Genomic DNA, 20,022 nt, shown 5'->3' with positions numbered 1-20,022 from the left:
ACTATTTTTGGATCCATTTTGGATTATTTCACAGTTTGTATGCCGATTAACTGAGTCCAGGATCCAGTCCATGATCTAGTCCAGGATCCAGTCCATGATCTAGTCCGGGATCCAGTGGAGAGCCAATCCAGGATCCAGTCTAGATCCACTCCGGGAAATTAATTCTCCCGCTCGCGCTCAGGTTGAGCTAGGCTAGTTCAAAACTGCCCCGCTAACCGTTGCGTGTTCCCGGTGTCGCGGCCGCCGTTAATGCGCCGCTGCGGTTCCAGCGGAGCGTTTCACGCAACGGTTCACGCACCGTTCGAACGGGTAGCTTGGTGCGGGCACGTCGGTGGACGCCGCGGTGGGTTTGGTCTCCGCCTGGCTCCCGTCTCAGCTAACGGCTAACCTCGCAGCCAAAATGGCGGACAGTGAGGCTGACAGCGGTACGAGCAGAACAATAACAGCCGCGGAGCCGCCGGGGGCCGCGGTTCAGCCCGCGGCTCAGATCCCGGCCGGCCTGGTCGCTCCGGACGGGAATTCCGAGCCAACACAGCCCGCTACAAAGATCACCCAGGCGGCGGAAGATGGAGCGATAATTGCCGCCGAACAGAGCGTTCAGACCGGGGAGACCTCGCAGTCCCTGCCTGGTGCTGAGGGCGGTCAGCCCGGGGACAGCGCTCCGCTGGAGGAGCTGCTCCAAACCTGCCCGGAGGAACAGAGTATCCTGGTGGGAGGCGAGTTCGCGGACCTGGCAAACACCACCATCATCTACGTGCAGCCGGACGGCAGCCTGGTGGGGAGCTCCGGACTAACGGCCGAGGAGCAGCAGGCTCTGCTGGACCAGCTCACCAAGCAGCAGATCGTCCAGGTCTCCGATACCGAGGCGGCCCAGCTCCTGCAGCAGAGCCACGTGGTCAAACCGGTCCACAGCACCAGTCTGGACCCCGGTCAGCTCCAGCAGGTTATCAACCAGGTCACCAAGTCACAGCAGCAAGTTCAGGTCCAGGTGCCCCAGCAGCAGGTCCAGGTCCAGGTGCCCCAGCAGCAGGTCCAGATTCAGCAGGTCCAGCTCCAGCAGGTCCACGTCGCCCCGCCGGTTCAGGCCCAGCAGAGTGTGAAGAACAACGCCTCCCAGCAGCTGAAGAATGTGGCCCAGCAGGTGGCCCTGCAGACCAGCAGCTCGGGCCAGGTACTCCAGAAGGTGGGCTGCATTCTGGAGAACTGATCCAGTCCTGTTTCTGCTGGTTGTGTGTCGTTGCTCTGCTGTTTAGTCAGTTAGTGGTGTGAATGGAAATGTGCTTGCAGGATCTTTCTATACTAGCATTCACTTCTGCTTGAGTTTACGTTCCTTTGAATTGTAGTTACTGGAAATTCACAGGTTTGAAACCCAAAGCTGACGGGTCACCATTGTGGGTCCATGAGCTTGACCCTTGACCCTTGACCCACATCAGCTCCCAGGTACTCCACTTTCCTCCCCCAATCCAAAAACATGCATGCATTCTGATTCTTTGCTCACAGTGACGCATCTCCTACGAGAAAGCTCACGAAAGCTGTGAAAGCTCCAATTCAGATTTTTTTCCCACACCAGACCCAGACTGGTCTGTATATAGGTGTGTGGGTTCTATGTTTTTTGGGCTAAAAACAGAGTCAGAAGTGGCAATCCTGGTACTGATCAGCGTGGAGTTCATACTGTCAACAGCATCTTCTGCACTCTGGAGCCCCAACCTTTCGGGTCTGCTCATGTTCATACGGCAGCCTGATAGAGGTCCACTTTACAATGTATTGTGAGTGATCACGCAAAAAAATCTGATGAAATCTGTGTGAGTGTGTGTGGTTGTTTGTTTCTCTGTGTTTGTCCTGTGGTAGACTGGTCACCTGCCCAGGTGTATCCTGCCCTCACAAATAGTAAGGTGGCATTGGCTCCAGTGTCCTGCGATCCTGAATAGAATAAGCGGTATAGAAGATGGATGGATTAATATAGTACGATTAGTTAATTAGCTGCAGGGGTAAAACTTAGGATATGGATTTTTTTTTTTTTTTTAATTCAATAAGACCTGGAGTGAATGAACCACACAAATGTGTCACCTGCACTCTGTGCTTCAACTTAAAAGATGTTTCTATGTGTTCTTGATCAACACAAGCGCATGATTTACATGAAAACTAATCAAAGCTGCAAGAAAAATTCAGACTGCGCAACGATTTATCACAAAATTCTCATCACCATGAAATGAACATATCAGAAAAGATGATCTATGGTGATGGACGTTTCCATGTTTTCTGCATTCTTCATCTGCTCGTCCACATATTGGATCAGATGGAGTCGTATTGCACGAGACTGTTTGCAACCGCTTGTGTTTCGCTCTATTATTTCAGTATTACATGAAACCTGTCAACAAAAATAGAAAATAAAAAAAATAAAAAATACAGCAGTAATCCTCCCTGCAGCAGTACTCGAGTACAGTGCAGTTTAAAATCAACACAATTTTGTCACAATCTTGATGTAAGAAATGGAAACAAAACAGCAGGAAACCTGTCCTATAAATCACGGCACTGAAACATGGCAGAACCATTGTAACCTGCTTCTTCTGCTTTCAGTCGGACCCCGTCAGGATTCAGATCCAGGTGCCTTCTAAACCAGAGGTGAAGCCCCGCCCCGCCCCCCCACTGAAGACTGTAGCTGTCAGTCATCCACAGGTGAAGTTGTCGTCCAATGGCAGCGTGACCAGCGCTCAGATCATCCACATCCAGCCTATGGTTGGTCAGCAGGGTCAGCAGTTCTTCCTGCAGCAGAATCCAGGTGATCCGCCCATCCAGGTGCTGCTGCAGAGCCCCGCCCCCGTCGTCGGCTCCCTGCTCCCATTGGTCCACAAGCTGGCGGGACAGCCCACATCGGCAGTGTCTGGTCTGGTTCAGAAATCTGCAGCAACTCCCATCAAGGTCCAGACCACCGCTGCACTTAAGGCCCCGCACACTGCCATCATTAAGACCCCTCCTACCACCATCATTAAGACCCCACCCACCACCATAACCAAGACTGTTACCGTGCCGCTTTTCAAAACCCCGACTAACGGCACCACAGCCGCCGCAGGTAAAAGTTCCATCAAGCCAACGGTGGTCGTCACGGCGGTTCCGGTCCAGACTGCCACGCCTGCTGCCCGAGCCGCCACCACAACCCCGACCCCTGCAGTGAAGGAAAGAGATCGAGAGAAGAAGGTAAAGAAAAGGGACAAGAAGACGGTGAAGGTCCAGACTAGGTCTGGCCGCGTCTCCCGACCCCCGAAATACAAAGCCAAAGACTACAAGTTCATAAAGACGGAGGACCTGGCTGACGGCCACCAGTCGGACTCCGACGACTACTCCGACATGAGCATGGAGGAGGAGGACGTCGAGGGCGGGAGGAAGGGCAGCGCCGCCGATGGCTCCGTCTCCCTCAGCTATGGCCATAAGTCGCGGTGTCACCGCTGTAAGACCTGTGACAAGGCCTATATCGGCCCCGGGGGCCTGAACCGCCACTACAAACTGAACCCTACACATGGTGAACCCGAACCACCCAGCAGCACGCCGTGCCCTCTCAGAGAAGACGGCCAATCGGAGGAGGCGGAGGACAAGGAGGACGAGGAGGAGGAGGAGGAGGAGAAACCTGCTGCTGTGCCAAAGAGCAGAGTGAGATACCTTCATCGGTGTTTAGATCTAATCCTGTCCGAGTTATTGTTTACCTTTTACACTGTTTACTGACCGATTAGACAGTCAGTCAGTCTCATTTAACCAGTTTACCTGTAAAAAGTAAGATTCTTTGGGGGAAATGTTTCAGAGTAGTGTAAATTATTACAGCAGGGGTGTCGAACAATTTCATCTGAAGTGGCCTGGACTGGTAAAATAGTGTAATAACCTTTAAATATAAACTTTTTCTTTGTTTTGGTGCAGAGAATGCACACAGATAAAAATGTGTGTATTTTCACAAAATGACTCCAATCTGAACATAAAGCCAAATTTAATGAAACATTCTGGTGCAAAATACAGTGAAATGTCCAGTCATCTTCTATTCGAGCTGTTGCATTATGGGTGTTTTTACAAACTCCACCTGATAGCGTGGCTTTGAGGCTCGTTTGATAGCAACCAGGTAGCCATCTTTCATATCAGCATCACTGATAACTCGCTGTTGTGTTGTGTCTGATACTCTTTAAGAAATTTGTTTGAAGAAATCAATGTTTTCTTCGATTAGCTCGGCGGTTTGCCGGCCGGTCGTGGCCCACGAGCCTTATGTTTGACACCCCTGCATTACAGTCTCATAACTCGTTCAGTTCCTGTCTACAGGTGGAGGGGGGACCAGCAGCAGCTGTAGGACTGCGGGGTCTCCATCACCGGGGCCCCGGGCGTCCGAGAGGACGAGGGAGGGGCCGGGGGCGGGGCAGAGGACGCGGTCGCTCATTGGGACCGCCCCCTAAGGTCAGTTTTGCACGTTGAGTCTGTTCTTACCGGCTGTGAGCGCCCCTCAATGTCTCCGATTGGTCTGTTCTGTCAGGTGTCCGTGGGACACGTGAGCCGGCGAGGGCGTCGCGGTCGACCGCCGAAGCTCGTCACCGTGGTAACCGCCGAGCAGCAGGCAGAGCGGAGGCACGAGCAGCTTCAGCAGGTATGATGGGAGGGGACACGGAGTTGTGCTCTCCGGATGTGATGCCATCACCTGACGGTTGTTCGTTTCCATGGCAACCAGCTGGTGGACGAGTGCGAGGACGAGGAGCTGATGGACCTCGTCTTTCCCCGCCTGACCAAAGTCTTGAGTCTGTGGGAGCTGCTGCTGGCGAAGGTACGGCCGACCTCGACCTCGACCTCGACCTCTGAGCTCCGGTCGGGCTGCAGCAGACCCGGCGGTGGACCTCCGCTCACGGTTAGCTGACTGCTCTCTCTTGTGTCCGGATGTTTCAGGTGGAGCGCGGCGGCCCCGCCCGGACTTGTTTCCCAGACGTATACCGTGAGTTCGAGTCCCTGCAGGCTCAGGTGAGACAAGCGGCTCAGGAGTACATCAGCAGCCCGCAGAGCGGAGCGTCTCCTCTGGAGGTCAGGAACATCGAGGTGAGGAGCTCAGAAACCGCGACATCAAACACCTACTGTTAGTAATCCATTCATAGACCTGAGAGTTACTCAGTGGTCATTATCACTAATGGTTTACTTAAAGCAGCCCAGAAACGCTGTTTTAGTTTTTTATTTTAGAAACTGACAAGTAAATCAACTATTTAGTGAAAATCAGTCCATAGTATTTGCTCACTGTTGCATAATTTTGGTACAAATTATTAATTTATTCGTTCACAATGACCCTCCGTACTCTGCCTCTGATCGACATTAAACAATCACTGCAGCAAGAACGAGCCACATGGAGGCAGAGTCATGGGGGGTTGGAAGAGTGTACACAATGCTGACTGAACAGGAAGTGGGTATGTGCTATATACCTGCGTATACCCTGGACTACACCGGGTCTTATTAAGAAAGCAGATTCACAACATTCTATATATTCTCTTATACAATCCCTGAAGAAATGTAGATCAAAAACATGTTTTAAACTCAAACTTGAACCTGTACTTTCACTAAATGTTTGTCAGTTCTCTCCACCCTGAGGTTCTGTTTAGTCTGTGACTGTGAGGACCCTCGGTCTGTAATCTGGTCTGTGTGCTGCAGGTTGCTCGCTCCCTGGGGATCCTGGATGAGGTGAACAGGATGAAGGTGGTTCCCGGAGCGTCTCCCAGCTCCAGTCTAACCAATAAGAACGCCCGATACATGGAGGTAAGCAGAACTTTGAGGATTTGGATGGACACGATGTCAGAAATGAGATGAAACCAGATCTGATTCAACACAAACTCCTGCGCAGAACTCCAAGATGCTGCCTCCTTCCAAGAGATTCAAGATGGAGAACAGCGTCCTGGTTCACCAGAACGGCATCGAGGTGCCCACAACAGGTACTTGTGTTTCCTCACTACTGTGTCTGAGGTCCTGCACCACGTCTGTACCTGCATGCTGGATTTGTTTGTCTGCTGTAGGGGCGACCCCTGTGACCTCCTTAAACACCCCTGTGAAGTCCTGCTCGGTCTCCGTGTCTCCCCTGGTGATTCCCACTGGATCCAAGCTTGTCACCACCTCTGCTGGCTCCGCCTCCAGGTGATCTGCCGCCCCGTTTCTGTCGGGTTATGTTCACACCCGGACCAGGTCCTCATGCGTTTCTCTCCTTCTCCGGCTCCAGTCAAGCTCCGCCTCCGGACACGCCCATGGACGTGACGCCAACTGAGGAGGAGGAGGAGGAGCCTCCGCAGGACCAGACGTCCAACACCACTGACGACACATCTCGAATGACTGACAAAGCCTCAAGTGCCGAGAAAAGCACCGACACACCCGAGCCCGCAGAGTCCAGCTCAGCCCAGAAGACGGACTCGAGCCCACCGGGAGTGACGGACCACGGCGAGGCCAAAGAGCTGCAGGGCGGCAGCGAGGAGATCTACATCCAGACCGAGGGGCTGACGGTCCAGCTGACCGCACCTGGCTCAGACGGGGTCGTCATCGTCAACGGGCCGGACGGGACCAGCATGCACATCCAGACCCCCGAAGGGGTCCCGCTGGAGGCGGTCCAGGCTCTGCTCGGCATCGAGGCGTCGGACAGAGCTAAAGCTCCTCAGTGACCAGAACCCGGTCCAGACTGAGCAGAACCTGATCCCAGACGTAAAGCTCCTCATCCCCTATACGATTTGGTTCCTGTTGCTTGATCAGTTGAGGTCAAACATTTCTTCACAGTTCAGCTCGAGGCTCAGTTCAGCTCACTGATTGGCTGCTTCCGTTCTCACCTGAGACCAAGTCATCTGGGTTTTTAAAGGATTCTGGATGTAAATGTGTAAACTATGTTAAAAATGTTTTTTTTTTTTCGGTGTTCATCTAAAACTCGTGATTAGTTGAATGTTTATATGTAGATAAATATGAAGAACAAAGTTTAAAGAAGTTGCACTATTTTATTACTTTTTATAAAGTGGACTCGAGACGTTTCACAGACTGAATGTTTGGACTGAAAACAGTTTGGAGGAAGTGGAAGACTTGATTTGTGTCATGTTGATGGTTTGAGTGCTGAATAAATACGTTTCATGTTCCTCTAATAACCAGTGAGACTAACTCTCTCTCTCTTTTCCCCACACACACACACACACACACACACACACACACACACTTAAGACGTCATTAGATAGAACGTGGGCCTGTGCTGATGTCACAGCGGGCGGTGGCCGGTCTCCAGCAGCAGGGCCTCCAGGGTCAGCCGGTTCTGGTCGGGGATGAAGGGCTGGTGCAGCCAGCAGGACAGGTAGACCATGCAGAGGTCAGAGGTCGCCGTGTGAGCCACTTCCTGCAGGATCGTCTGCTTCAGCCTCAGCTCCTGGCGGTAACCGTCCAGCAAGATCTCGGCCGCCTCCTCTGAAACACACGAGCCCGTGACGTCATCAGCAGAGCGGCAACAGTCACTGTCGCCATGGTTACAGGAGGTAAACTGGCTGTTCCAAAATAATTTTGGCCACTGTAAATGTAATAACAGAATAACGCAACAACTTGAACAGACCGCAAAAAAAAGAGCCGTATTTATATATTACATTATTGGAAATAAAAAATACAATATTGGTTCAAAAGTTGTATTACTCTAGATAAGGTATTGCATTACTTTTATTATCATTACATTACTTTATAAAATTTAAAAAGGGAAGAATATCTTGGTCACAAACATCATTGTCTATTATGACAATATTGGTTGTTACATGTTTACATAAGTTCAACAGGCTGCAACGAATCTCCATGGTGACGGGAGGTTAACGGACCGGTCTCCATGGTTACGGGAGATTCAAATAGCCGTCCCGTAGTGACAGGAGGTTGAAACTGCCCAACCCCATGGGTTTACAGGAGGTAAGTGGGCCTGTCTCCATGGTTACGGGAGTTTAATAGACCCATCCCCATGGTAACAGGAGGTGAACGAGCTGTGTCCACGGTTACAGGTCACCCAGCTGGTGTCTGTCGAGACGTATCGATAATTCAAGCAGATCAGGAAATAGACTAACCGTAAACATCACACTGTCATTTTTAAGGAGACCACAACACCACCTGCTTGGTCAACTTAGTAACTGGTCCAGGCTGAGAGTTACCATGGCGACGACTCTGAAACGCCTTCGAATGACACAATTCAGAAAGTTCAGCGACATCTTTACTCACCGAACTGCCTGGCGGTCCAGCTGTGGAACAGAGGAGACTTTCTTCCTTCGGGACCAAACTGAAACTCCTCTAGATCTCGAATGCCTCGCTGTGATGTCACGAGACGCTCCATCTTCGTCACCATGGCAACCTGACAGAACAAAGATAAATTTTAAATTTAGGCAGGATTTGAGGTTGGCTGAAAAGGTTTGATGTTTGGTTTCTAACCTCACTTTTAGATCACACAACAGTGAAAATACATCGCAACTATTCGCTCATTCATCCGTTTTACTGCCATTATGATTCGTCACCATTTTATTGACGACATCCTCCAGCCTGCGACATTCATCCTGCAGCGACTCGGCCTGTTCAGGTGATAAAGGCGATGAAGCTGATGAAGACTCATGCACGAGCAGCTGCTCACTCTGAGAGCTGATGGAAGACAAGTGAAGTTTAAAGTCCCTGTGATGGTGAAGAGTCGGCGTTGATGGACCCACAGAGAAGTACAGGAAGTCAACTCACCGCCTGAGGTTGACGATGTTGGTGGCTGTGTTGAATCCATCGTCGTTCAGTTTGTTCCAGCGAATCATCAGGTTGAACCAATCGGCTGCGTTGTCTTTGACTTTCCTGCTGGTTCCCGTGACCCCCAAGGACTTCCTGTTTGCTGAGGTCACTGTGACGTCACCCCCCCCCCCCCCCCCCACACACACACACACACACACATACACACACAAGGATGTGATAGCAACAGATGGTGTGCATCAAGGAAGTCTCCATCTTTAGATCAGACTGAACTATGTAATGAACACACAACTATAAACATACACTCTTCTGCAGGTTTATTCAATGTTGTAGTACTTAAAAGAGGTCTAATCTCGAGACCAATTTGACAGCTTAGCCAATCAGCACTCAGTTCACCTGTTCGTCTCGCGAACCCTCTTGCCTTTCTGCGCGCACGCACAGACTCAGTGATGCGCGTGCTCGTGTGTACTCACCGTCCATAGTCTGTCAGCTCGTGCTGCTCATCGATCATCGATTCCACACACCATGTACACACACGTTTCTGCATCGACTTCCGCGCTTTCTTCTTCTGGAGTGGTAAAAGCAGCTTTCCGACGCCCTCTGCCGGCCACCCCGACACACTCCCACACACCGGCTGGAGCACCAGCTCACACCTTTCTGGTGTCAGGTTGGACTGGTTTTACCATCTGAACCGATGTAATTCTTTGTGGCATGGACTGAAGAAGGTTCTGAAACGTTCCTCAGAGGTTTTTAATCCATGTTGAGTTGTTTACATCACACAGCTGCTGCACATTTCGGCTGAATGCATGTGAATCTGCTCTCTAACTACACAATAAAAAATGTAGGAGGATATTGATAACTTTTGATTGAGTTCCTCTCTGAAGGAACACAGTTTCTAACAAATGTTTCTTGTGTTTCCCCGAAGGCTGCACCACCAACATTTATGGACACACCTCATTTTTACACAACATAAAAACTTTCTTTTATATCCCGGTCATACTGAGCACACCAATGCAGCAGATGCCTCAGAAAGCAATCGATTTACATGAATACAAACCTGGTAAGACAGGTGGAGTGCATTCAATGGTATCCCATTACATCCACTTCTATTGAAGAAGGTCTTGACACAATCCAAGACTACAGCATTTTCATCCCATTATTTTCCCACTTAAATTTTCAAAGTACAAAAACCCCTTAATAATTTATATACAAGCATAAACAAACCAGACAGCCAGTGCCACTCGGAGATACTTTCATGTTATACTTCCATTAAGGACAAATGTTCTTTTCATTTTTGTATACAGTCCATTTACTTCTTTTATTCTTCTTTTGTTTTCTTAGTTCATGGAGTCTGATTGTGTGTTACCTTTTCCATTAAGATGCCTTCCACAATCTTTATTACTGATCATTTGTTGTGATAGTTTAATCTTTTTAACCCCAATTTCTCACGATTGATTTTGAATTTTAATTACATTTTTACATGAATGACAAACATGCAGCCAGGGATTGAGGTAAACACGTTTCTGTTAATGTGTTGTTACTTATACAGGGAAATATAACTAACTTATATAATATTTTAGCTTGTTTGGTTTATATAAAAAGCATCCTGAATGATAATTAAACGTCTGCTGTTTAATAAATCAAAATACGTAAAAGAAATGTAAAGTTTTATTTATGATTTTTTTAATGGCTTATGATTGTTTTAATTTTGTGACGACTTCCTTTATCAATAGTATTGAATGTAGTTTGAGAACCATAGACATGTATTTAACTATATATATATATTTATACCTCTATATTTATTTATGTCTATCACGAGAACAGAGGGTCCTCATCCAAGATGGCGCCCTCAATAAGACGTACATCAATGATGACTACCTATATATGTCAGTGTAGCTACTTATAAACGTCTTTTTATGTTCCTAAGCGTCTGCCTCACAAAGTCAATGTTTATCATTGTTGACATTGGCCCAGCGACAATAAAGGTTTTATGGTTTTCTTTCTCCTTAAGGCCCCGCCCACTCTCCGTTGACGCGTCAGCTTTCAGGAAGCGCGAGCAGCAGCCTCCGTGTTTGTGATGAGGGACTGAGGACGGAGGGAACCCGAAGTGACGCTCCTCCAGCCCGCGAACACCGACATCACCTCTCCTCCTCCAGCCGGGACGGAGTGAGAGCTGCTGCAGCAGCACGGAGCGACCGACACATCGGCCGGACGACCAGTCAGTAACTAACCCACTACGAACTTATCATTAACTAACTCACTACAGAGAGATTACTAACCTATTGATAACTAACTTATCATTAACTACCCTATCAATAACTATTTCATCAAAGTATCATAAACTAACTTATCAACTAACCAATCATTAACTAACCCAGCAAAGACAGATAACTAAACTAACAATAACTAACCTATCATCAACTACCTTGTTATGAACTAACTTATGAACTATCTTATCCATAACTAAGCTATCATTAACTAACCTACCTTTTACTAACCCACCACATACAGATAACTAACCTACCATTAACTAACCCACCCCAGAGAGATAACTAACCTATCATTTAACTAAACGACCACAGTCGGGTTAGTTATTAAGTTGGTTATCTATCACTGACCAATAATTAACTTATAAATGACAGATAACTAACCTATAATTAATCGATTAAAAGATAACTAACTACAGACAGATAACTATTTTCTGAACTAACGAGTCATTAACAAATAACTAAACTATCTATAACCAACCTATCACAGACAGATAACTAACCTATCACCTATTTAACTTATAAATGGCAGATAACTAACTTATCAACTAAACTATCATTGACAAACCTATGAATGGCAGCTGGTTAGTTGATAACTAATGTTTCATTAAATAACCATGACAGATAAGTAAACTATTATTGACTAACCTGTAATTGACAGATAATAACTAATGAATAATTAACTCGTCCATCACTGACAGAAAACTAACTTACTGACCGATAGCTAACTTACAAGTAACTAACCGATTACTGTCAGGTTCGCTAACAGCTAACTACCCGCTGGCCTCCATCCGGAGGTTGCCTGGTTTCCATGACGACGGCGCTGCATCTTCCCGCGGAGCTCTGGCTGCAGGTCTTCAGCTTCCTGTCGTGGAGGGACAAAATGAGCGTGCGCTGCACCTGCTCACACTTCAGACACCTGATGGATAAGTCCCGCCCCCTCTGGCAGGGCTTCAGCGTGGCGCTCCGTCACCTGTCGCGGTACAACCGCTCGTTCTGGCGCAGCCTGGCTCAGAGGCACGTGGGCAGCGTGCTGCTGCGCGCCGCTTCTAAGAAGGACGTGAAGCAGCTCGCCACGTGGCTACCTGCTCTGGACATGCTGCGATTGGACGACTGGCAGGAAGGGGGCGTCGCCCAGCTCACTGCCTTCCACAAGCTGCGGCGTCTGTCGCTGACTTCTTGCTCCGCCCCCTTGAAGAACGTGGACTTCCTGGTTCCGCTGAGTGAGCGGCTGACGGAGCTCCGCCTCTGTGACGTGGAGCTGGCCTGTCCGGTGCCTTACCTGCTGGCCGCCATCAGACAGTTGACGCGTCTCACCTGTCTGCAGCTGCATCACAACGGCAGCCTGAGAATTCCCACGTTCAGCGGCGTCCTCGCTCACCTGCCGGAGCTGACACACCTGTCCTGCACCATGATCACCTACAAAACCCTGGCACACGACTTCTTCAGCCCCGCCCACCGCACAGGTAAACAAGCACATTGTCTCCATGTCAACAGCCGGATGGGCAGCAGCACCCAGCGAATAGAAAACCACTGAATTCATGACTCAACACACACAGAGACTTTTTCATAATGTCCTTTTAGCTCTGAGGGAAACTTTCTCTCCACGTTTAGCGAAATAAATAAATAAATGAATATGGTGTAGGTCCAACACTTTGACAATTCAAATATTGCTAAAATAATAGTTTTTAAACAAATCTAACGTTTTAAATCAATTAATTAAATTAATGTTTTGTTTTTGACGGCACTAATAATTATGCTTGTTGACAAATAAACACATTGACTTAATTAATTCCCACATCTTTTGTCCGGGCCCGTTTACACGGCAACAAGTTCAAGACTTCCCGTTTCCACAACGCGGCTCGGAGCCACTGAAAACACAAGTTTTTGAAAACGCTCGGGCTCCATCCCAGTGTGGAAGCACTGCCACTGCACCTGCTGTGCACACCTGCACATGCTCAGTAGAGCAAATCACAACGGTTTCCTCCAGAGTGTCATGACTCCCATGACTCTCCTGGATTTGATACTTTTATTTTGACAGTCACCGTATTAACGATCCAACTTGGTCGTCTACCTAGAATGTGCGTTACTCCCATTGTTAATGTTCAGTCTATTGTTGTCTGCTGCATGTGTGTTGCTTCATTACAAAAACAAACAGCACCCACTAGTGGCCTGGCATGCTTACTACACCGTTTCTGCTGTTGCTGGATAAACTGTTCTGAAACAAAGAAAAGGGTTAGTACCCTAAACCCAAAACGATTCCTTTTCACTTGCCGCGTCAGGTAAATGGATAAACAGGTGTGTTGTGTTTCCCCCCCAGTAGGTGAGGCTCTTCCGCTCACTGAGCTTCAGCTGCTCAACTACGATGCCGTGGTGACGGCCGACGTCCTGCAACCGTTGTCCCGCCTCCGCAGCCTGTCCATCGTCCACCTGTACTCCGTCCCGGGTCCCACCTGCCACCTGCAGACGTGGCTGACCTCGCTGCCGCAGCTCTGCAGCCTGAGCGTACACGGTAGGTCCTCCCCCCTCACTCCTCCTCGACTGTGACCAATCCAGGTGTGGTGATGTCACGTGACCTCGCTGTCCAATAGGGGGCCACCCTCTGTCGGCGTACGCGGACTTCCTGCCCCCGTCACTCCTCAGCCTGAGTCTCTGCGTGGACCTGGAGCCTGAAGACCTGCGTGCGGCCTCGGCCCGAGTGCCTCACCTCCAGCACCTGCACCTGGAGCCGTGGAGCTCCGCCTCCAACGTGGTCCGACTCCTCCCACAGCTGTTCCCTCACCTGCGGACGCTGCGGATCAGGTGAGCCGGTCGCCTCCCCGTCTCGCAGAGATCTGTGGTCTGAACGGCGGCGAACGTTTGTTTCAGACACCGCCACGTGTCGGACGAGGACTTCCTGCGTCTGCAGCAGCTGCAGTGCCTGCACACGCTGGAGATCCTGGACTCGTACTACAAACCCAACCCCAGCGACCCCGGCTGCACTATCTACCAGCCCAGTCCTCACCTGCTGCGGCTCATCTCCGAACTGCAGAGACGCACCAATCACAGAGTCCGAGTCACCACCAGCTCAGTGAGCGACCCCATGGCCTGCCAGTGCCTCTGACCAATCAGAGCGCACCCTGAGGAAACACCTCTGTCACCGAGTGGACCAATCACCTGCTGCACCTTCAACGTGGTCACTTTAGAATAAATCTGGTTTTATTTCATATCTTCACCCCCTCACGTTTTACAATTATAGAAACAAAAACACTAATAAAATATATATTTAATCTTCTCAGCAACTGGTTCATTTGTCCACATGGTGGCAGTATTGAGTTAACAAGCTCAGACATCGGTCATGTAGTACTCAGATCCAGCAGGTCCTGGACTCCCAGGAAGGCGTATCCCTCTAGGTTGAATTCCCCACCACTGTGTCCCCGAGCATGAGCCCTGACCCCCCAATCACATCTTCGAAATAGGATGAGTAAATGCCCAAAGAATTTATGAAATTGTTTAAAATGTGTCCACCAGATGGCGACCTGAACACTCATTTCATAGGTCGTATACAAATATATTGGCAAATCAAAATTCACTGCATATTTTTAACAAAATGCAGTTTCAGGGTTAACTCGGAGTGTAGCCCTGATGCTAATGCTACTCCGCTGGAGCTCATTCATGTTTACATTCAAAACTAAGTCGGTGATCATTTTTTCAGCCTTGTTTACGCAATCAATCATGTGAAAATGCAGAGATTTTGCATTTAGATGCCAACATTGTGAAAACGTCATGCCACCAACTGAAGGGGAAAAAAACTTCCGGAAATACAGAAAAAAAACAACAATTTTATTCTGAAAGTAAAACGGGCTTTCCGGTTGAATATTTACAAAAACAAAAAGCTATATTTATATATAAAAAAAAAAGAACATTCCATCGGCTGAGCCAGTTCATGATTTCAGTCCCAGAATGCATTGTTCACACAGGTGTGATGTGGGCGGAGTCCAGGGTCACACGTCAGTCAGACGCCTCTTCCTCTTTTACTTTCTTCTTCTTTTTCTTCTTCTTGGCACTTTCCCCACCCTGCAGAGGAAACACACGTTAGCAGCAGCTCCATTTTCACCAGTTACTGTTGTCCACATTCAAGTTACCATGACAACAAGTGTGTGACATCAGAAACTGACCTCTGTTGCAGGCTCCGCCGCCGTGTTGTCTGGCTCTGCCGCCGTGTTGTCTGCCCCCTCCCCCGCTTCCTCCATCTTTATCCTTTTCTCTTTCTTTTTCTTCTTCTTCTTAACCTCCTCTGCAGGCGCCGCTTCCGTGTCTCCGTCACTGTCCGCTCTCTTCCTCTGCAGGTCAAAGGTCAACGTCAAACGTGCAGTCTGTCTCTCTCTCTCTGACACACACACACACAGTCAGACGCTTACCTTCGCAGGAGCGTCAGCCAGCTCCTCCTTCACCGCGGGGGTGCTGCCGAAGCAAAGGAAAAACATTAATTAAAGAGACTGATGATGTCCCGGGGGTTACCGGTCTGCAGCCCCGCCCTCACCGACGTACCTGTAGTCCACGTACTCCTCGCTCCAGTTCGCCGGCGTGCTGCCATTTGGTTTGCCGTGTTTGTCCAGCAGTCCTTTCTGGATCATCTTTTTCTTCTGAGACGCCTGAAAACCAAACGTCAGTCAGCAACACAGGAAGTGACGCCGCATTCTGCACTTCCTGTGGTCACCGGACGGCCGTACCTTCGGTCCCAGACCCCATTTCCGAGGATACGTGTCTCTCTCCATGATCACCCGCTTGATCTTCGCCACTACGCCGTGATCGCAGGTGGAGATGACGGCCGTGGTCATCAGGGCCACCGCTGCAGGTCAGAGGTCACATGTCGGTTAATCGGCCAATCAAAACAGACGTTCAGCGTTGTGGAAACGGGACTGGAGCCATCAGACAAGGGTGATAGATAGCAAGTCAACATGGCCCGAGAGCTGCTGAAGCTAACTCCTGTCATCATGTGGCTTCAGACACGCCACGCCTCCCGCCCCTCCCCCGCTCACCTGTGCAGATGGCTTCGCCTTTGGTTGTTATGACGACGATGTCCTGGTTGATCTCTATGCCGTCCTCGTACCGGAGCACGCCCGGCAGCATGATCTTGGCCCCGTAGCAGATGGCGTTCACCTGAAAGACAGACGCATGGCGTTCAGCACCCTCCGGTGGACGCCATCGAACCTGCGGCCGAGGAAGACTCACCGCGCTGTCCTTCATCACCAGGCGGCGGTGTGACACCAGCAGCTTCTCCAGCGGCAGGATGACCCGCCGCAGGTATGTCTCGTCTTTGTTGTGATCGAACTGCCACTGAGCGTCCAGCACGTCGTGCATCGTCACCAGGTTGTCCTGAAATGCCGGAGCGGAGACGTTAGCGGCGGCGCGGACTCGACGCGACTATGATGATGTCAGCAGCCGTGAGGCTCCGCAGTCTGATCACACGTCAGCTGCGCGTCTGCTGCTGCTTCCTGTCCCAGAGTTTAATTAGCAGAACCGCACAGAGCAGCAGGTCTGGCACTCAACACCCTGGAGCCGTGATCTCCGACCTCGCGTGCGTGACCTCTGACCTTTTCTCCCAGGACTCCCGACCGGACCCGCCGCAGCTCCTGCATCTGCCCGCCGACGCCCAGCAGCAGCCCCATGTGGACACACAGCGTCCGGATGTAGGTTCCCGCCTCACAGCTCACCCAGAAGATACCTGCAACCCCAGACACGGTGAGCTGATGACATCAGCGGTGACATCATCAGACGGGTCGTCGACAGGCTCTGCCTCTCACCTAGCCGCCTCTCGGGGTCGTACTCGATCAGCTTGCTCTCGTAGATCGTCCGAACTCTCAGCTGCCGCTTGACGGCGGCGATGAGCGGCGGCCGCTGGAACAGGGCGCCGGTCAGCGTCTCCAGCGCCTACAGACACAAACAGCCAATCAGAGCGCAGCACGAGCAGGAGGGGAGACAAAACATCCTGCTCTGACCCCGCCCACACTTACCCGGGCCAGAGTGTGTTCGCTCTCTATAGCATTGTGCAGCCGTACAATTCCCACATACTCTTTACCTGCAACACACACAGAGAGTAGTGAGCAGGCCGCTGGGTTTTACTGTCGGGTCGCGCCTGCGAGACGGGCGGAGACGCCGCAGAGCGCGACGACTCGCCGTGACGACAGACAACATTAAAAAAGCAACAAACCGGCGCTCTGCTGAGACTTGACGAGCCGCGTGGCTCGGTCCACGCACACGATCAGGCAGCCGGTGACTTTGGGGTCGAGGGTGCCGCTGTGGCCCGTCTTCTCCACCCGCAGGATGCGGCGGATCCATGCCACCACCTCGTGAGACGACGGGTTTGCCGGCTTGTCTAAATTGATGAAACCGGTTCTGTGGCGGGAGAGGACAGAGTTCAGCTCCATGCGACAGCGGGTTAGCTTAGCATCTTGTTTAGCGAGGTGTACCTGACGTAGTCCTGGATGTCCCTCTTCAGCGGGTTGCTGCCGTTCGGCAGTGGCGTGTAGTGGGCGGTACGGATGTTCAGTTTATGGAAGTTCTGCGGGAAACAAACAAATGCTTGTTTATTATCGCCACTGAGAAATATGAAGGTCCTTCAGCCTCCCTGCAGGTCGTGGATCAGGTCAGTAACTCGTCCTGGCGGCCGCCCGCCGAGTCGTTCTCCCCATGACGCCTGGGACTGCCCGGCAGAACGCCGGGACGACACCCGAGACGCCACGGACAGGCCCCGCCCCCCAGAACGGGGAACGGGATAGGAGCTGCGACACGGCGACCGCACTCAGAGAATGGATAAACTGATTCATCACGTCACGTGACCCGGCAGAGGCGTGCAAACAAACGCCGGCGGCGGCCTCACCTTCAGTAGGAGGGGCCACTGCGACGTGTCCAGGGAGGGGACTTTAGACTCCGGCTGGATGAAGAAGTTTCCACTCTCCTGGATTTCCTGGAAAAGACATCAAAATGTCAAGACTCCACCTTAGTTCAGGAGACAAACAGTCCTAACATCTCGACTGGGCCGGACCAGGAAAATAGTCTTAAGCTCTTATCTGTCATAATCAAGCAGGTTTTACATGATTAGTCCACCAGGGGGCGATCAAACATGGCTACGATGGGATCTACAGAAAAGTCATGTGAAATCGAGTTTAACTGCCTAATCAAGACCAATGAGAACCATCTGTGTTTTAATGTTGATGAGTTGGATCGATGCGAGGATGCCAGAAACTTTTGAAACAAATCGACTTCACATCTCAACACAAACATTGGATTTAGTCTCACCCCGACGTCCTCGTCGCTAATTTTCTTCGACTTCTTTTTCTTCTTTGCGGATGATACTGGGAGAGAAATAAAGCTTCAATTACAAACAGGTTTCACACCAGCATCACTTGGTCTAGGCAGAACTGTGTTAAAGCCATGAACTGCTGTGTGGCGCCAGCTAGTGGCAGGAAGGTAAATGACTCTTAGCGTTTTTAGGGTGTGTTTACATGACAACCAGAGCCACTGAAAACATCTGAGCCGTGTGGGTTTGCAGGAGACAGACAACACCCTAAACTTTTGGTTGCTTATGTAGGAAAAATGCCAAGAAACCTTTAAAAATTCAACCCAACCAATCCCCCCTAAATTATTATTTTTTTAATCTGCAACGATATTAAACACGACCAAGTAGAAAGTAAATGTATTGCAAGTCATAGGCATTTGGTGGAAGCACGTGTTGCTCCTTTTACCCCTGGGGGCAAATCCGGAGGGGCAACAGAAGCTCCCCGCACGGAGTTTACAATCTTAAATCACTTACAATTCAGTCTGGATCACTTATTATCTACAGGTGTGCAACTTAAAACCGAGTAGATTTACTCTGAATTAAGTGTGAAACTTTAACAAAAGAGAATCTGATCGAAATTAAGAGCCACAATAACGTGCATTGCTCGGGTGATTAAGAACGTTGTGAACAATATATCCAGTCCATTAAACACCAGTTATTTAGTTCAACGGGGGTAATAATCAGACTTCAGTCGCTCAGCTCGGCCCACGTGGACACGAGCAGCACGCGGTGATTAGCACGTCTCGTTAGCAACATTCCAGCTAACACGTCATTCAAAACGAGCCAACGCACGTGTTGAGTTCTGCAGCGGGTTCCAATAAATATCAACTGTTTGAGATCATAATCTCGTGATTCCACGATCAATCTGCGCCAAACTTCACGCGTAAAGTTCACACGTGGCTGCTAACCTGCAGCGTGACCGCAGGCCGGAAACACGCGCACCCCGACAGGAACGCGAGCGGCTCCGAATCCCGCATTCCCACTGCGTGCAGGACGCAAACTCTGCGGACTGCGTCGGTTTTCTGGGGGCTTCGCGAGCAGGTTGGAGTTTAGGGAAACCGCGCAGCTGAACACTCACCGTCTACCTCAGCCATCTTCACCAGAGAAAGTGAGCACAGCGCGCGAGGGCCCTCCTCTTCCGGTTCCGCCTTTTTCTTCTTCTTCTTCTTTTTTTTACTGCTTCTTCTTCTTCTTCCTTCTTCAGCAGCGCCTCCAAACATTCACAGCTGAGAACACATACTGAAATTTATCAGCAGCTTAGTTTGTATTAACTTTAATAGAAACGGAATACAAAGTTTCCTCCGCTGAGTCTGGCTTTACAGATTTCTTCCTGTTGAACGGAGTCTTTCCTTTCAGACTGGTTTTCCGGAATTTGGACAGTTCAGAATAATATTCTACGAAATGTAAATTAAGTTTAAAGTGTGTTTGTTTTGTTGTGTGAGGGTGCAGTGTGACACTCAGCTAATTAACTAATTAACTCACAACTAATCTAAAACAGCTCATAACTAATTGAAACTTCCTGACCAGTGTCCGCTTGTCCCCATGTACGTATAGATCTTAATCTTAATCTTAATGTGTGTGCGTGTGTGTATGTGTGTGTGTGTGTGTGTGTGTGTGTGTGTGTGTGTGTGTGTGTGTGTGTGTTGCTGTCAGCGTGAATTTTGACCTCTGAAGGCTTCTCCTGCTGTCACGTCAGAGGACTCATTCATGCTGTAAATCCAATGG

General features: G+C 49.8%; 4 protein-coding genes across 8 annotated transcripts; 2 read left to right on the top strand and 2 right to left on the bottom strand.

The window, feature by feature from the left end:
- The first annotated feature begins 169 nt into the window (after positions 1 to 169).
- znf839 (zinc finger protein 839) lies at positions 170 to 7,646 on the top strand. 2 transcript variants are annotated; one of them, XM_080480774.1, is made up of 11 exons: positions 258 to 1,183; positions 2,578 to 3,645; positions 4,297 to 4,428; positions 4,505 to 4,615; positions 4,697 to 4,789; positions 4,909 to 5,055; positions 5,656 to 5,760; positions 5,846 to 5,933; positions 6,015 to 6,132; positions 6,215 to 6,687; positions 7,199 to 7,646. In XM_080480774.1, the coding sequence occupies exons 1-10, from the start codon at positions 401 to 403 to the stop codon at positions 6,645 to 6,647; spliced, it is 3,078 nt and encodes a 1,025-aa protein (XP_080336900.1). In that variant the 5' UTR covers positions 258 to 400; the 3' UTR covers positions 6,648 to 6,687; positions 7,199 to 7,646. The 2 variants fall into 2 exon arrangements, with proteins under 2 accessions (XP_080336899.1, XP_080336900.1); XM_080480773.1 differs by lacking the exon at positions 7,199 to 7,646 and having other exon boundaries at positions 170 to 1,183; positions 6,215 to 7,099.
- On the bottom strand, positions 6,888 to 9,284 carry cinp (cyclin dependent kinase 2 interacting protein; the record flags this gene model as incomplete). Of its 3 annotated transcripts, none has more annotated exons than XM_080480778.1 (5): positions 9,183 to 9,284; positions 8,710 to 8,860; positions 8,499 to 8,619; positions 8,209 to 8,338; positions 6,888 to 7,425 (listed from the first exon to the last, which is right to left on the bottom strand). In XM_080480778.1, exons 1-5 carry the CDS (start codon positions 9,187 to 9,189, stop codon positions 7,223 to 7,225), a joined length of 612 nt encoding a protein of 203 aa, XP_080336904.1. In that variant the 5' UTR covers positions 9,190 to 9,284. The 3 variants fall into 3 exon arrangements, with proteins under 3 accessions (XP_080336904.1, XP_080336902.1, XP_080336903.1); XM_080480776.1 differs by having other exon boundaries at positions 6,956 to 7,425; positions 8,499 to 8,552; positions 9,183 to 9,281; XM_080480777.1 differs by lacking the exon at positions 8,499 to 8,619 and having other exon boundaries at positions 7,223 to 7,425; positions 9,183 to 9,278.
- Positions 9,285 to 10,754: 1,470 nt separating this feature from the next.
- On the top strand, positions 10,755 to 14,250 carry LOC308120258 (uncharacterized protein). 2 transcript variants are annotated; one of them, XM_080480764.1, is made up of 5 exons: positions 10,755 to 10,927; positions 11,734 to 12,442; positions 13,297 to 13,488; positions 13,568 to 13,778; positions 13,845 to 14,250. In XM_080480764.1, exons 2-5 carry the CDS (start codon positions 11,788 to 11,790, stop codon positions 14,077 to 14,079), a joined length of 1,293 nt encoding a protein of 430 aa, XP_080336890.1. In that variant the 5' UTR covers positions 10,755 to 10,927; positions 11,734 to 11,787; the 3' UTR covers positions 14,080 to 14,250. The 2 variants fall into 2 exon arrangements, with proteins under 2 accessions (XP_080336890.1, XP_080336891.1); XM_080480765.1 differs by having other exon boundaries at positions 10,799 to 10,927; positions 13,300 to 13,488; positions 13,845 to 14,183.
- A 527-nt stretch (positions 14,251 to 14,777) lies between these two features.
- Positions 14,778 to 19,453, bottom strand: dkc1 (dyskeratosis congenita 1, dyskerin). The gene is made up of 15 exons (XM_080480762.1): positions 19,376 to 19,453; positions 18,258 to 18,313; positions 17,839 to 17,925; positions 17,429 to 17,520; positions 17,170 to 17,354; positions 16,973 to 17,037; positions 16,763 to 16,889; positions 16,553 to 16,683; positions 16,191 to 16,334; positions 15,998 to 16,118; positions 15,689 to 15,807; positions 15,507 to 15,610; positions 15,377 to 15,419; positions 15,134 to 15,298; positions 14,778 to 15,032 (listed from the first exon to the last, which is right to left on the bottom strand). The coding sequence occupies exons 1-15, from the start codon at positions 19,389 to 19,391 to the stop codon at positions 14,967 to 14,969; spliced, it is 1,521 nt and encodes a 506-aa protein (XP_080336888.1). The 5' UTR covers positions 19,392 to 19,453; the 3' UTR covers positions 14,778 to 14,966.
- Positions 19,454 to 20,022: the final 569 nt, after the last annotated feature.

Source organism: Lipophrys pholis (genome assembly GCF_963383615.2).
Source record: "Lipophrys pholis genome assembly, chromosome: 14".
Classification (NCBI taxonomy): domain Eukaryota; kingdom Metazoa; phylum Chordata; class Actinopteri; order Blenniiformes; family Blenniidae; genus Lipophrys; species Lipophrys pholis.
Note: the sequence above shows the minus strand (reverse complement) of the source record. Positions and strands in the feature narration are given on the sequence as shown.

Excerpts from the sequence above, each read along its gene's own strand:
- LOC308120258 (XM_080480764.1), top strand. The coding sequence starts at position 11,788 with ATGACGACGGCGCTGCATCTTCCCGCGGAGCTCTGGCTGCAGGTCTTC. Across the intron at positions 12,443-13,296 it reads CAGCCCCGCCCACCGCACAG|TAGGTGAGGCTCTTCCGCTC; the intron begins GTAAACAAGCAC and ends TTTCCCCCCCAG. Across the intron at positions 13,489-13,567 it reads CTGCAGCCTGAGCGTACACG|GGGGCCACCCTCTGTCGGCG; the intron begins GTAGGTCCTCCC and ends GCTGTCCAATAG.
- znf839 (XM_080480774.1), top strand. The coding sequence starts at position 401 with ATGGCGGACAGTGAGGCTGACAGCGGTACGAGCAGAACAATAACAGCC. Across the intron at positions 5,056-5,655 it reads TGGAGGTCAGGAACATCGAG|GTTGCTCGCTCCCTGGGGAT; the intron begins GTGAGGAGCTCA and ends TGTGTGCTGCAG. Across the intron at positions 5,934-6,014 it reads CATCGAGGTGCCCACAACAG|GGGCGACCCCTGTGACCTCC; the intron begins GTACTTGTGTTT and ends TGTCTGCTGTAG.
- dkc1 (XM_080480762.1), bottom strand. Across the intron at positions 16,890-16,972 it reads GCGAACACACTCTGGCCCGG|GCGCTGGAGACGCTGACCGG; the intron begins GTAAGTGTGGGC and ends TTGTGTCTGTAG. Across the intron at positions 15,299-15,376 it reads TGGCTGACGCTCCTGCGAAG|AGGAAGAGAGCGGACAGTGA; the intron begins GTAAGCGTCTGA and ends TTTGACCTGCAG.